Raw genomic sequence first — 14,665 nt, 5'->3', positions numbered from 1 at the left:
TTTTATCACGTTGAGATATTAGAATTGCTTATGAAAAGAATTGCTTAAAGAATTCTCCAATGAAACAATATATTTCTGGGCTTCCTTCAGCACTGATCAGCTTTTGGTCTTTAAATATGCTGCATACAGTGATTCTTCTCACAACGCCTTCAACTCTTCTGCTGTGTGATATAGTTTCAGCTGCTCTTAATTTTCTAAAGCTTCTCTCATGCCGGCGGAGATGAATGACTGGATAAATGGAATATGCTGGCGCTGTCTTAGTGTGTAATGAAAACCCCACTGAGGTGACTCTTTTGTCACCGGTTATTGGAGGAGGAAAGAAGGCCTGTCTTGCAGCTCAGACCACTCAGTCTCTGTGTCAACTGTGTCACTATATCCAGTAATTCCTAACTTGCCTTTGCATGGTCTTTAATACAACCTTAGATGCGTCCAAGACCATAACCACATCTCTGGAGATGTGATTTCTTACACACTAATTGGAAACTGGAATAAGGGAGAAATTCAGCTTGCATTTCAGTGCGATACTATCTAATATGCACTTCACGAAACTATATGCAAATGCCACTGTCTTTAGAAAATAAGAGATGGCTGGGTCAGGCCAATGGCCCTTCTAGTCCAGCATCCTGGTCTCACAGTAGCCAACAAGATGCCTATGGGATACCCTCAAGAGGACCAGGACACAGCAGCACTCTCCACCCTACAGTTTGCAGTAACTGGTATCTAGAAACATTGCTGCTTATTGACTTTGGAGGCAAAGCATTGCCATCATGGCTAATCGCCTTCTCCTCCATAAATTTGTCCGTTCCTTTTATAAAGCCATCCAAGCTTGTGGTCATCACTACCTCCTGTGGGAATGAGTTCCATAATTCAGCTATGTGCTGCTTTGAAATTTGCACTTCTCTGAATTTTCTGATGCAGTTCTCCAGCCATAAAATGTGTGGAAAGGGGTGGGGTTATTGTATGCAATACAAGCATGTGAAAATAACATACATGAATTAGCAAAATACTGCAAAGTGTGTGTGATAGGCAAAATGCCCTACAAAAAAGCATTTATATTAGGAAAAATGAGCACCAGAATGCTGGTGAATATTCCTGAGGATTCTAGAATTAGAAAAAAAAAAAGATAAATAGAGAGAAATCATCATTTACAGACCTGTCCATCCCTAACATGCCACTCAACTGCCCATGGCCATGTCCTGAGGTGCTGTGATATCTCCAGTAGCAAAGGTGGCATTCCTCAAAAGACCAGTTGCTGGGGTATGAGAAGTGGAAAGAGTGCTGTGGTCCTCAGGTCCTGCCTGTAGGCTTCTCATTGGGGCATCTGGTTGGCCACTGTAAGAACATTGTGCTGGAAGAGATGGGCTGTTGGGCTGATTCAGCAGTTTCTTCATATGTACTGATGAGTACATGAGGGGGTTGGTGGACCACTTAATAAATTTATTGCTTATTATGGTCATGGTAATTGGGCTTTGGGATGATTTAGCAAGGCTCTTTGTGTGCTCTTAGGAAATCAAGAAATTGTCACAAATAGGAGGAAGGGGAGTGTGAGAACATCATTACAGTTGTTGCTTGTACCCTCTGTCATAATTTCATAGCATTAAATTCCATAGAAGGACACAGTAGAACTATATGATTATTTTTTTTGTAGTCCTGCAGTTTTATTTGCAAACTGCACTCGCTTTAACCTCGTCACTCATAACAAAACCATTAGTCAGATGGAGTCAAACTGAATCACATCAAATTACATCATATTACAGTAATCTGCAAACTATTAGCATTTTTAGAAACCCTCTATTTTTCTAGATATTGATATACAGAAGCTGGTAAAAAAAATATGACAGACTCTTAAGGATAACATGGAGCTGGCATCATTTGTATTCGCAAGGCTGTGGTGCACAGTGGTATATCCAGTTGATTTAAAAAAATATGTGGGTGCCCATCTACAATCCACTTGATAAGGCCTGTGACTATATTACTAATATTCCTACTAAGGTAAATGACTGCACTGCTTTGTAAGACCACCCCAGACGTAGGTCCTGCTATCCAAATGCTCATTATACAAAATTTCATTTATCCAAACATGAGGAATTAGTCCCCAAACTTTGGTAGGCATGCCATAGATTCAGATATCTAAACCAGAGGTCAGCAAACTTTTTCAGCAGGGGGCCAGTCCACTGTCCCTCAGACCTTGTGGGGGGGCAGACCATATTTGGGGGGGGGGGGAGGAATGAATTCCTATCCCCACAAATAACCCAGAGATGCATTTTAAATAAAAGCACACATTCTACTCATGTAAAAACACGCTGATTCCCACACCATCCACGGGCCGGATTTAGAAGGCGATTGGGACGGATCTGGCCCCCAGGCCTTAGTTTGCCTACCCATGGTCTAAACCAGCCTTTCTCAACCTGTGGATCCCCAGATGTTGTTGAACTACAACTTCCATCACCCCTAGCTAGCAAGACCAGAGCTCAGGGATGATGGGAGTTGTAGTCCAACAGCATCTGGGGACCCACAGGTTGAGAGCTGCTGGAAACAGTCATACATGTGTGTAAGAATACAAACAAACATTTCATTCATTCATTCTATGCTACCTTTCATCCAAAGATCACAGGGTCGTTTACAACATAAAAAACAACAACATACCAAAATAACAAACAAGAACAAGAACACTCCCATTGCCCAGTTTAAAAGGCTAATTTTAAAAAGGCCTGGGAAAAGAGGAGTGTTTTTGTTTGGTGCCTAAAGATATGTAATGAAGGTGAGAGATGAGCCTCTCTGGAGAGAGCATTCCACAAGCAGGGAACCACCACAGGAAAGGTTCATTCTCATGTTACCACCCTCCAGAACATTTATGGAGGAGGCATATGAAAAAGGGGTGCCAAATGATGATTGCAGGATCCAGGTCAGTTCTTGAGGTATTGTGGTCCTGATCCATTTAATCAGCTCAATCATTTTATTTGCATGCACCGTCTTTCCAAAGTTAAAACTGTGGTAAAGGCTAAAGGAACCCCTGACCATTAGGTCCAGTCGCGGACGACTCTGGGGTTGTGGTGCTCATCTTCCTTTATTGGCCAAGGGAGCCAGCATACAGCTTCTGGGTCATGTAGCCAGCATGACTAAGCCACTTCTGGCAAACCAGAGCAGCGTATGGAAATGCTGTTTACATTCCCGCCGGAACGGTACCTATTTATCTACTTGCATTTTGACATGCTTTCAAACTGCTAGGTTGGCAGGAGCTGGGACTGAGCAACGGGAGCTCACCCCGTTGCGGGGATTCAAACCACCAACCTTCTGATCAGCAAGCCCTAGGCTCAGTGGTTTAGACCACAGCGCCACCCACGTCCCAACTTATAAAAAATACATAACTTCAAACATAACAAAAGTGGTCATAAACAATAAAGAAAACATCAAAAAGTACAGAACCAAATTGAACATTTTCCATTTAAATTATCAGATCCAAAATAAAGATATTTTTTAAAAATCAACATTAAACAACACCAACCACCACCCCTCAACAATACTCCAACCAAAACTTCTGTTCAGCCGCCTCGGTGTTTGCAGAAGAAGTCAGTCAGAGCCTCAGCCTCCCAGGCATGTGGGGAAAGGCCTGCAAGGCAGGGAGCAGGTCTGCCAGGGCTCACAGCCCAGATGGTCTTTGCTTTATTGGTTGAAACTAGCACCTTGGGCCTGGAAGCTAATTGGCAGCCAGTGCAGTTGGGCCAGGACTGGTGTTATATGTTATATCTTGCACTGGTGAGCAACCTGGCTGCTGAATTCTGCACCAGCTGAAGTTTCACAAACTGTCTGCAGAGGCAGCCCCACATATAACATGTTACAGTAATCTAAGCTAGAAGTCACCAGAACATAAACAAAAGTTACCCAGAAATAAGCAGCCTTAAACCAGGCTTAATTTTTGTGGGTTTTTTGGTCCACAGCAGCCAATTTTCCAAAAACAATGATGGGAGGGAGGGGAAGACTGAACAAATAAGAGAGCATTTTTTTCTTTCCTCGGTGCCTTTTGCAAGGTTTCAGGAGTTTTTCTTGAGTTTTTCCTGGGGGTTGAAATTCCATGTTTGGGAATGCATTATACGTTTTCCGATAGGAATCAATGGATATTGTTGACTCGTTATGCAAATGCTTGTCTAACAAACAATTTCCTGAGAAAACATTGTGTTTGGAGAGTGACATGTATTTGCTAGGATGACTAGAATTTTGCACTTATGGGTTATTTTGCAGGGTTTGTGGACAAGGCCAGATTAGAGGAAATGATCTATAGTGTTCACATCATTGTGGTTTGCTTGCTAGCAGTCAGGGAGCATGATCCTAACCTGGTTTACTTGGAAACAAGTCACAATGAATTCCATTCTATTACCTTTTCCTTAGTAAATGCAAATAATAGCTTTACAAGAGGATTAGACAAATTCCTGGAGGCTACTAGGCTTGATGGCTATGTTCTACCCCCATTGTTGGAGGTGTTATGCCTATGAATACCAGTTGCTGCAAATTACAAGTGGAAAGAGTGCTGTTGCACTCAAATCCTGCTTGAAGGCTTCCCATGGGCATATTGTTGGCCACTGTGAGAAGAGGATGCCAGACTACTTTGGCATTTGATCTGATCTAGCAGGGCTTTTTATTCCATTATTAAGCGATTCATTATTGTTTAGGTTATTCACAAGATTTCTGTCTGGTGCTGGATGATGGTTTTAGTTCAGAAACATTTGGAGGGCACCAGGTTAAAGAAAGCTGGGTTGAGGCACTATTCTCTGCAGCTACTGTTTTTCATCTGTAAAAAAACCCTCAAGTTTTCTAGGCATTGTGCAGAAATGGAAAAAAAGCAAGTTGGTCCCTGCCCGGAGGCTTACAACACAACTAAAAAAGAGGGGAGAGGGAAAGGAAAGGAAAGTAAGTAGATTCGGGTACTATAGCTTTTCTTTTTACCAACCAGGATTGCTGTGCACCATGGCTGCTCCACTAGAATTTATTCCTATGTAACCAAGTAATCCTTTGCTGCCTGTGATGCCTTGCCAGAGACCACAGTATTGTTCTGTAAGTGTGTTTGGACTGTAGACTAAACACAACCTCACACATGAAAGTAGTCCTATTGATTGCAATGGTTCTATTTGAGATTATATAATGCTTAAGGCCATCCAGATTTAAATTTCCTGGCAATGCTCTATTTTTTGAACTATCTGGAGCACAGGATATCATGCTTATAAATAAACAGCTAAAAATATATTAATGGTTGAAATGCAATAGGTACTTTTTCCTGGAGATTTATGAAGTGTTTTTAACACACACACACACACACACACACACACACACACACACACAAAGAGAGAGGGGGGGGAACAGTAACAACAACCCCGCCACCAAAAAAAACCCCCGTTCATAATTCACCAGCAGCTCCCACAAATACACTTTACTTGTTTTTAAGGTTGTACATTTCATTACAAGTAGTTCAATATGCTCTCTAGCACATTTGCACTGAACTGCCTTGTTGGGTAAATGCATTTACATTGGCTTTGGAGAAGTCTGCAAATTTGATAACTATATATAGGGAGAAAAAGAAAAATGTTCTCCTTCTCTCATAGCATTAGGTTGAGGGGAGGGCCACCTAAAAAAAGAAAATTGTTTATCAGTAGGTCTGAGAACATAATCCAGGTACAGGTCCAAACTGTGTCCCCTCCATAACCAGTATTCAGGGTTGTGGTCAACTAGGTACTGCTCAGAGTAGACCCATTGAAATTAATAAGCCCAAGTTAGCAATGGCAGACTGAGACAGGGTAGCATTGAATACCACCTTTAAGCAGTTAACTCAAATGTCAGAGGAGATTCAAATGCTTATGTCCTCACTGCCATCTTTTCCTTTCCCTGGCCATTGTTCTTCCCCGTCCTCCCAAGGCAGGCACCCCCAACCTCCAGATGACAACTCCCATGATCCCTAGCTAACAGGACCAGTGGTCAGGGATGATGAAAATTGTAGTCCAAAACATCTGGAGGGCCGAAGGTTGGGGATGCCTGTCCCAAGGAGAAGGCTGGTGACAGAGCAGCCTTGTCCAGGCTTGGTTACCCAGTTGTTGTTAGGTTACAACTCCCACCACCTTTGACCATTGCTCCCTGCACCAGTTAATAATGATGAAGACAGGTGTACCTCATGATGGAGGGCATTCTGTTTCAGCAGGGAAGCACTGCTGAAAAGACCCTGTCAAAAGTCAGAACCAAGTGGAGAGCCCCTGCTTTAAATATAATGCTTTTTTTGTGCACAGACCTTTAGACTGATTTATTTCCTTTGTAACTCATGATTCCTCCCTCCCTGTGACACACACACACACACACACAAAGGGCAAAATATCACTGATGTAAAGGATATGTTTGGTGCCAGGATTAGTGACTAGTGTTTTTGATTTAGCTTTCTATGGATGCATTTTGCTTCATTTGTAACTACATCTACTATCAACGAACTGCCATTGTCTAGTGGCTAAGGGGGCAAATTTATAGGATTACCTAAGAATAACATGACTTAAAGGTAAAGGGACCCCTGACCATTAGGTCCAGTCGTGGCCAACTCTGGGGTTGCGGCGCTCATATCGCTTTATTGGCCGAGGGAGCCGGCGTACAGCTTCCGGGTAGTGTGGCCAGCATGACTAAGCCGCTTCTGGCGAACCAGAGCAGTGCACGGCAATGCCGTTTACCTTCCCACCAGAGTGGTACCTATTTATCTACTTGCACCTGACGTGCTTTTGAACTGCTAGGTTGGCAGGAGAATAACATAACTTACTCCTGGGTAAACATGCATTGGCTCAGGCTGTAATGACATGGCAAGCATTAACTTGAAGCAAGGATTATCTGAGCAGCTAATTCCATTCCGTTTCAGTCTTGCTGGCATCAGCCACCAACCCATTCCATCACACTGCATCCCATTCTGACCCATTTTGTGCATCCTGTGTACATAGAATACACACTTTTTAATGCTCTTTGATGTATATGCCTGTAAAATTAACATTTTGCACTTTCTGCATCTCTCCACACATCTCTTATGTAATTTTAGGCATGCTTTTTACACTCATACACAAACACATTGCAAGGTCTGTGGAAGTGCACACTCTGACTGGGAGTTGTGTTCTGATCAACAAGCAAGTTCAAAAGCATCGGATCGGTCCACTGTGAAAAACGTGTCAAACAAATTTTTTCCCAGCCCTATCATGGAGCCAGAACTGTCAAAGAATGTGAGCTGTAGGCCAATAAGCCTCCTAGACAAATCTAACAATATAACAGCCTGCTGGACCAGGGCAATGGCCCACCTAGCCCAGCATCCTGTTCTCAGAATGGCCAACCAGATGTCTGTGGGAAAGTAGGGCCTGAGAACATAAGACCTGAGCACAAGAGTATTCAAAAGCATTACTGTGTTATGTTTGGTGCACAGCCATTGTGCCTAGTGGCCATTGATAGCCTTATGCTGCATGAGTTTGTCCAATCCTCTTTAAAAATCATCCATGTTGGTGGCAATCACTACCTCCTGTGGGAGCGTGTTCCATAGTTAACTGTGCACTGCGTGAAGAATGATTTCTTTTTATCTGTCCTGAATTATCCACTCTTCAGCTTCACTGGATGTCCATGAGATTTAGTGTTATGAAAGAGGCACGAAAAACTTTTCTCTATCCACTTCCCCCACGCCAAACATAATTTTATACACCTTTATCATGTCACCTCTTACTCACCTTTCTCTAAACTAAAAAGCCCCAAATGCTGCCATCGTTTCTCATAGGAGAGTCACTCCCAACCCACTTGATCGTTTGGCTGTCCTTTTCTAAACCTTTTCCAACTCTACAGTATCCCTAGCAAACTGAAGAGTCTGTTGAAACAAGTTCCTTTTCCAGAAATAACAAGCAGCCCTGTGTTCTTATAATGGGGCCACCAGATAATTCTGTAACAATGCTTCATCTTGCATATTAACTTGTTTACCTGTTTTCCTTGTGCTGGAAAGATGTCTGTTAATGGCTTTTAAAGGCTTCAATCTAGCACTTGTAACTCTCCCAGCAATTACTAGCACATTTCCTGGTGAGAATAAGGTTTTTCTTAATCAGCAACTGTGAGTGGCGCACCATGAACCCTTCTGCATTCTCATATAATCTTTAATTAACTGTTTTGATGTCTAAATGAGAAGATCAAACCCTTTTTGCTTCATGCCCCCGAGTGTGGATTATACTGTGTAACATTAGATCTGCAGAGATAAGGTTTTCTTTCCCCTATTGGGGACAAGCTAGCAAAGGGATTATGAAGAGCTTGTGTCCTGGCCCTCACTGCCAGCTGAAGAACTCGAACTCTCAGCTCTATTTCTGCTAAAGGGTTTAATGCTCCAATCAGATTGCTACATAAGGCAAAGTACAGATTACCCAATGTTCAGCAGGCACACAAGAGGCTAAAATACATTGCTATCTATCCTACTGTACTGTTAGCATTATTACTGGGTAGTAAAGGTAAAAGACTCCCGAATGGTTAAGTCCAGTCAAAAGACTATGTGGTGCGGCACTCACCTTGCTTTTCAGGCCGAGGGAGCTGGCATTTGGCTGCAGACAGCTTTCTGAGTCATGTGGCTAGCATGACTAAACTACTGGCACACAGAGGACCAGAGCACACGGAAACACCATTTAGCTTCCCGCTGCAGTGATACCTATTTATCTATTTGCATTGGTGTGCTTTTGAACTGCTGGGTTGGCAGAAGTTGGGACAGAGCAATGGGAGCTCACCCCATCGTGCAGATTCGAACCACCAACCTTCCGATCAGCAACCAAAGAGGCTCAGTGGTTTGAACCACAGCACCACCTGTATCCCTATTGGATAGTAGGGGTGTGCACAGGCTGCAAGATTCACCTTATGTCTGTATGTGTGACTAATGATTTTGTAATCTGTTTCTTAATCACTTTTTGCTCTTTCCATTTCAGTCTGTGTTTTGAGTTCTGAGCTCCTCCTGCATAAAGGAAACAATGTGTTTCCCCATTCACTGTGATGGAGAATCTTACAATTGATTTTTTTTCCTTTTTGGCCAAAGTGGATGGCATTTATAGGCAGAAGAGACCTCCAGACTGCCAAATTGCAGACAGGTCTAGCAGCTGTTTGTGGGGAAAGCGTTTCACATTCCTGACTACTCCTTTGGGGTGGGGATGAGGTTTTTTTTCTTTCTTATTGTAAAATAATTAAGATGTGACCAAGTATTTGTTTTTTTGCTTGTACAATTTTTTAAAACTTTGCAGCTTCATACCAGCTGTCCTTTGTGATTGTCTCCTCTTGATAGACTTTACAGGACCCAAATAGGCTTCACAAGGAGCTCAGGATTGCATAAAGGGTTTAATTTTCTCAGCATCCCTGCAGAATAGCTCAGATTGATAGTGACTGGGTTAAGGTTGTCCAGTGAGCTCTTATTGCTGAGTGCAGATTTGAGCTCATGTCTACTTTTGCAGCCCTAGGCCTGTATCCAGTGTTAGTCAAACTCAGAGTAGGAAATTAATGAACCATTTATATTATCTTCAATGGGTCTACTCTGAGTAGGGCTAGCACTGAATACCACCCCTAGTTTGGTTCTCTAACCATTACATTATACAACATTTAATTAGTTTACTGGTCAAGTATTAATGAGTATTTGAAACCTTACTGGTAAGCGCTCCCTTACTTCCTCATTCAGCTCACCTCTCTTCCTCTCTCCATACATTTCATAGACTCTAAAAGGAACACAAGTCTTTAGCAGCTCAACATAAAACTTGTATGTTGTTTTCAAGGTTTTAAGTGACAGATAAACAAAGCTGTGTGTCTGCTGAGATGCTAATGTTGCAGCCCTTGTGTACTCAACTCTGTGTGATGCATTTGTGACTTAAGTTAGTTAATGTACAGCATAATAATTTAGGGCCCACGCTCTTTCTTTTATGTGGTGCACCGTTAACATCATGGGAGTTATGCTTCTGAATTAAGAGGATAATAGACCCCTTATTTTCTAAGCCACTAGCTTCCTGGTGGTGTTTATTATTTAGAAACTTGCCTTTCACACATCCCTAGGAGACTTTTCAGACCTGGCTATGCCTTAATGCTGAGCAAATCACTTGGCCACCCTCTGCAAGTCTTCCCATCTAGAAGCTGCAGAAAGAGCAGCAACTTTTAAAAATGCAAAATATTTAGGAGATAAAAAGAATGGTAAAGTGTGATAACTCCCATGTCAGATAATGGTTGGTTGCAGAACAAATTTTATGGAATCACTTGGAGTGGGGAAAGTAGAACCCCGTTAAATGGTCACAGGCAGGTATGCAGTATGCACACTCTATAGAGTGAAAGACTTCTCACAGAGAGCACAAGGAATATGCAATCTTTTGCACACTTACTGATGGAAAGTTCAGCTGAATTCAATATGACTTGCTTGCAGACATATGCATAGAATTGGTCTGTACACTGGCTGTGCAGGCTAAGTCAGAGGTGGAAAACCAGATGCTGTTCAACTTCAGCTCCCTACAAACCAAGCCCACATAACCAATAGTTAGGAATGATGGGAGCTGTCCAGCAGCACCTAGATGACCCCTCGCTCTCAATCCCTGCTTGAAAGAACAGTTGCTGGGTTTTTGCATCTTGTATGAGGGAGCTGTCCAATTGCTGAAGTCCTCTGTCTCAAGAGACAATGGAGTTCATCTCTGGGGTGGAGTCAAACCACGGCATTAGGGGCACCAAAGGGATGCAAGCCTTGGCCATTTGGCACCTGCTTGGCTGAAGGAATTGCAAGAAGGGGGTGTAAAAGGTGCCATTAAATTGTCTTGGGAAGTCCACTCCAGATTTCTGTAGGGTTTACTCCTCAACCTTTTCTTCTCCTGCAGATATCCCACAAGGCAGCAGAGCTCTAGGATCAGTTTTCCTTCTCCTAGATGGGCTCCCTTCCCAGGTTAGGGTGATGAGCCCCATCTGCACCTCACTTCCCTCTGCGGCATGTACAGAAACCACCTTCTTGACTGCTGGACCCACTATTGGTCTCGTCTGCTCAATCCACCAGAGCCTGTATTCACATGCAAAAGAATTTCCTAACTCACCAGTGATTTGAGACCCATCAGCTACAATCACCTGGTTTAGCTGGCCCCGGGGTGTGGCCACTGTCACATGCTGATAGCTTCTAGGAGCCACAGGTGAGAGCTGAGTGCAGGGTGGGGACAAAAGGTAGTTGAAATATAAAGATTTAATTCCTGTGAAACTACTCAAAGCCAAGAAGATTTTTTGGGTAAAAAATAAATAAATGAAAGATAATTGTTAGCTGCCCAGTACAACCAATACAAAGATGTGGCAGAATTATGTGCCTCCGACTGGAGGCCAATTGGGAAGCAGCAATGTCAGAACAGTGAATCACATGGAGATCCAACAGGCAACCTCCTCCACAAGGGATATTTTATTGCTTGCATCATCTTTCAATTTATTCATTTCTCAAGGCACCTACACTGGTGTTACTGAAGTAGGGGATTGCCTTTACCCAAGAGACTAGTTCCATTTAATTCCCCTGTGATTATTCATGACTAGTAACTACTCTCACACCTGAATATTTACAGAACTAGGAATTAAGTATAATTTTCTAGGTTTATAATTAAACAACGGAGGGGAAAATCACTGAAAATTGTATGCATTTACAGTCCTGCTAATTGACGGTGGTGGGAGGTTTGATTTTATGCTTTTGTACAGATGAAAGAAAATAAAGGAAGATGATTCATTAGTTTGTATTTATCTTTCATAATTTCCTAAAGTTTCTTTTAAGTGACTTTATATTTCACTAACTCTGACGTAACAAAAGTCCAGATTCTGGCTGTGTATAGAAATAGCTTTCTCTCCTCCCCTCTTCAGAGCCAAGTTGGAAGTGTTCACTCCTACTTTCAAACCATGTAATTGGATGGCTTCCTCAAAATTCCTGCTCCAAAAGAGGATTGCCACTACCTGCTCCCAGACTGCTCCTGTGCCACACAACAGAAATTAAGGCGCAGGGTTTTTCCATCACTCCATGCCTGCAAAAACACAACTGTGTGCCAGGCTACTGTTAGCAATGAGCTACTAAAACAGCTGCTGCCAAACCTCCAGAGGTTTTGGACTAAAGCTCCCATCAACCCCAGGTCTGGGGCTGATGGGAGTTGTAGTCCTAAGCATCTGGAAGGTACTAGGTTGGCAAAAGGGTGTTCTAAAAAGGAGGCACCTTTACATCAAAGGTGTTCTTAGTTGACACATGCACACAACCCCTGCCCACCCACATGAAACCAAAAGTGCCTTTCAGCCTCTGCGCAGCTACTATTGTCAACTTGTGAATGTTGTTAGGTAAGGGCAGATAAACAGATAAAATGTAATAGATCAACAACAGCGCAGACTTATGACATCCCTCTTCCTCCAAGAAATGTTGGGAGATTCACCGCTCTCCTCTCATATGTTGGAGGGGCAGGGGGCGGGGACGGCAATGAACTCCAGAAGAGTTGAGCTAGGATGACTTACGCCCATCTCTCGGACCCTTATAGGCTGTTCTCGAATCTAAGTGTCCTGTGAACACGCTAAGTAGCGGGACGTTTGTGTCTCGGTAGAAAATGCCTACAGATCGCATAAAGGTCGGTTGAGGGGACGGGGGTTATCCTCTAACCACCCCCCCATCCACCCTCCACGCTGTAGTGTTGTTGTTGTTGTTGTTGATGATGATGATGATAATCGTGGGTTCTCCCTCCCAACTCCCCTGCCATTTAAACCTCGCTTCCCCCCAAATCCATCAACCCACACTTGTAGTTGTGAGACGCGGATGCCGGGATCTTAACTCCCGAGCGGAGAGAATCAGCTACACGCTTCCTCGGGAGTAAAGCCCAGTGATCGAAAGGGGGGGGGATTTACATCCGAGTAAACATGCGCACAGCCGGTGGCAAGCAGACAGCAGAAGCGGTGGTGGCGGCGGCAGGAAGAGAAGAGGCAGGCGAGACTTACGCCACCCTCCCCGAGCGCGGAAGGTGTTGCGATCCGCGCCGCTCCTTCAGCTGGGCAGGTTCTCCACCCCGCTGGCCGTTTCGCTTTGCGATTTCTCCCCACCCCCTGCCGCGCGCGTGGGCTGTGCTAAAAGCCGCGCAGATCTCGCAGCAGCAGCCGCCTCCGCCTCCACACACACTTCATCATCTATCTCCCCAGCCCCCCCCCCCCACCCCTTTGAAGGTCACCTCCCTCTCCGAGCCACTTCGCAGCGCCGGCTTGTGGGGGGGGGGGGGGGGAGAGAGAAGAGCCGCCACAACAGCAGCGCCTCTCTTCTCAATCCCTATTTCGCCGGGCCAAAGTCAGCTCTTCCCTCAGCTGGGAATCCCACCCCCCTCCCCTCAGTCAATCTAACACACACACACCCCTCCAGCCTCGGAGGAGCCACGCGCGGACGCAGACTCGGCACGCGCCGCCCTCGGCTCCAAAAGGCGCGCGCGCTCTCTCTCTCTCCGTCTCCCCGCAGCTTTGCCAGATACCTTCGTGACGGGGGTGGGTTTTATTAAAAAATGAAGAGAGAGGAGTGCTAGTTACGCCTTCCTCAGGAAGGGAATTGCCTGAACGACCAGGAAGGAGGTTGGGGGGATGCATGCTGTTTAAATAATTCTCCAGTCCAGCCAGGTGTTTCTCGACGGCTCCTCAGTCGCTTCTTCAGGTGCCGACCCCACACACCCGCGCACGCGCGCACCCGTCCCAAGCTCCGCAGTCCTCTCGGCTATCCTCTCTCGCCTCAGAAAAAGAGTATTTTCTTTTTTTTTGCGAGGGGGGGAGGGGGACAACCGCGCGTGCGCGCAGACTAGGCGGCAGCTTGGCGGCTCCTGCGCCTCAGAGTGCGTTGCTCTTTCGTATTTTATTATTATTGTTACTGTTATTATTATTACTAACGGGCTTTTTATTTGGCGCCCAATCTCGCGCACCCAAGCGCAGCTCTCTTTCTCCTCCTCTCCCTCGTTCCACTTCGCGAGCGGCTGAACAGAGCGAGGCGAGCGAGTGAAGTTTTCTCATTCCCCTCAAAGAACGCGGGAAAAAGCTCTCGCGCCCCGTCGAGGAGGAAGAGAAGCTGCTGAGGGGAAGCACCTGAGAAGTCGGCGCTTCTCCTTCCTGAGGGAGGAGGGGAAAGGCGAGAAGCGCTGCCCTGCGCCCCCTCAGGCCCTCCTCCGCTTCGCCTGAGTTGGACTCTCTGCCCGGCAAGCGAAAGGCGCCAACTTTCTTCTCGCCCATCTTCAACTCTACTCAGCCAACGAATCTGGACGCGACGGGAGGACAGAGAGCGGGAGAGAAGATCCCGGAGAACTTATTGGGGGCCCCGCGCTTCTCTGTATGGTAGGTGGAAGTGGGCCCCTGGCTGGCGAGGGCTTGGGGAGAGGCAGACTTGGCCTCAATTTCATTTTAAGGGAGGGCGGGGCAGGGGGCGGGGCAAGGGCTGGTTGACCAATGGCGAGCCAGGTGTTGCGCTTTCTCTTCCTCCCCGCCCACTTAGCCCATCGCAGGTGTGCTGGGGCAGCTTGTGGCTAAATGAGATTGTAGTAAGGAACTTCTTCCAGAGGTTTCTATCTGTTGCCAGTATTCTTTCCAAGAATGTGTTGGGGGTGGGCCACCCTTCCCATCTCCCATCCTCATCCGTGATTTTAGGTTAGATGTGATTCTTCCCCCCCCCCCA

At 45.2% G+C, this 14,665-nt stretch overlaps 1 protein-coding gene across 21 annotated transcripts in view; it reads left to right on the top strand.

Moving 5' to 3' along the window:
• Positions 1-14,665, top strand: part of RBFOX1 (RNA binding fox-1 homolog 1) — a 1,465,188-nt gene that overhangs the window by 448,662 nt on the left and 1,001,861 nt on the right. For 2 of the 21 annotated variants that reach the window (XM_083414136.1, XM_083414142.1), the window contains exon 1: positions 13,796-14,328. The exons of 17 other annotated variants lie outside the window; for them this stretch is intronic. In XM_083414136.1, coding sequence (XP_083270262.1) covers positions 14,326-14,328 — 3 coding nt within the window. In that variant the 5' untranslated portion in view covers positions 13,796-14,325. Of the gene's footprint in view, positions 1-13,795; positions 14,329-14,665 lie in introns of those variants that run through there. 2 more of the 21 variants (XM_083414146.1, XM_083414140.1) reach the window with 2 other exon arrangements.

This window comes from Podarcis tiliguerta (genome assembly GCF_965153285.1).
Source record: "Podarcis tiliguerta genome assembly, chromosome: 14".
NCBI classification, from domain to species: Eukaryota; Metazoa; Chordata; class Lepidosauria; order Squamata; family Lacertidae; genus Podarcis; species Podarcis tiliguerta.
The sequence above is the reverse complement of the archived record's forward strand: the minus strand, read 5'-3'. Positions and strand labels throughout refer to the sequence as shown.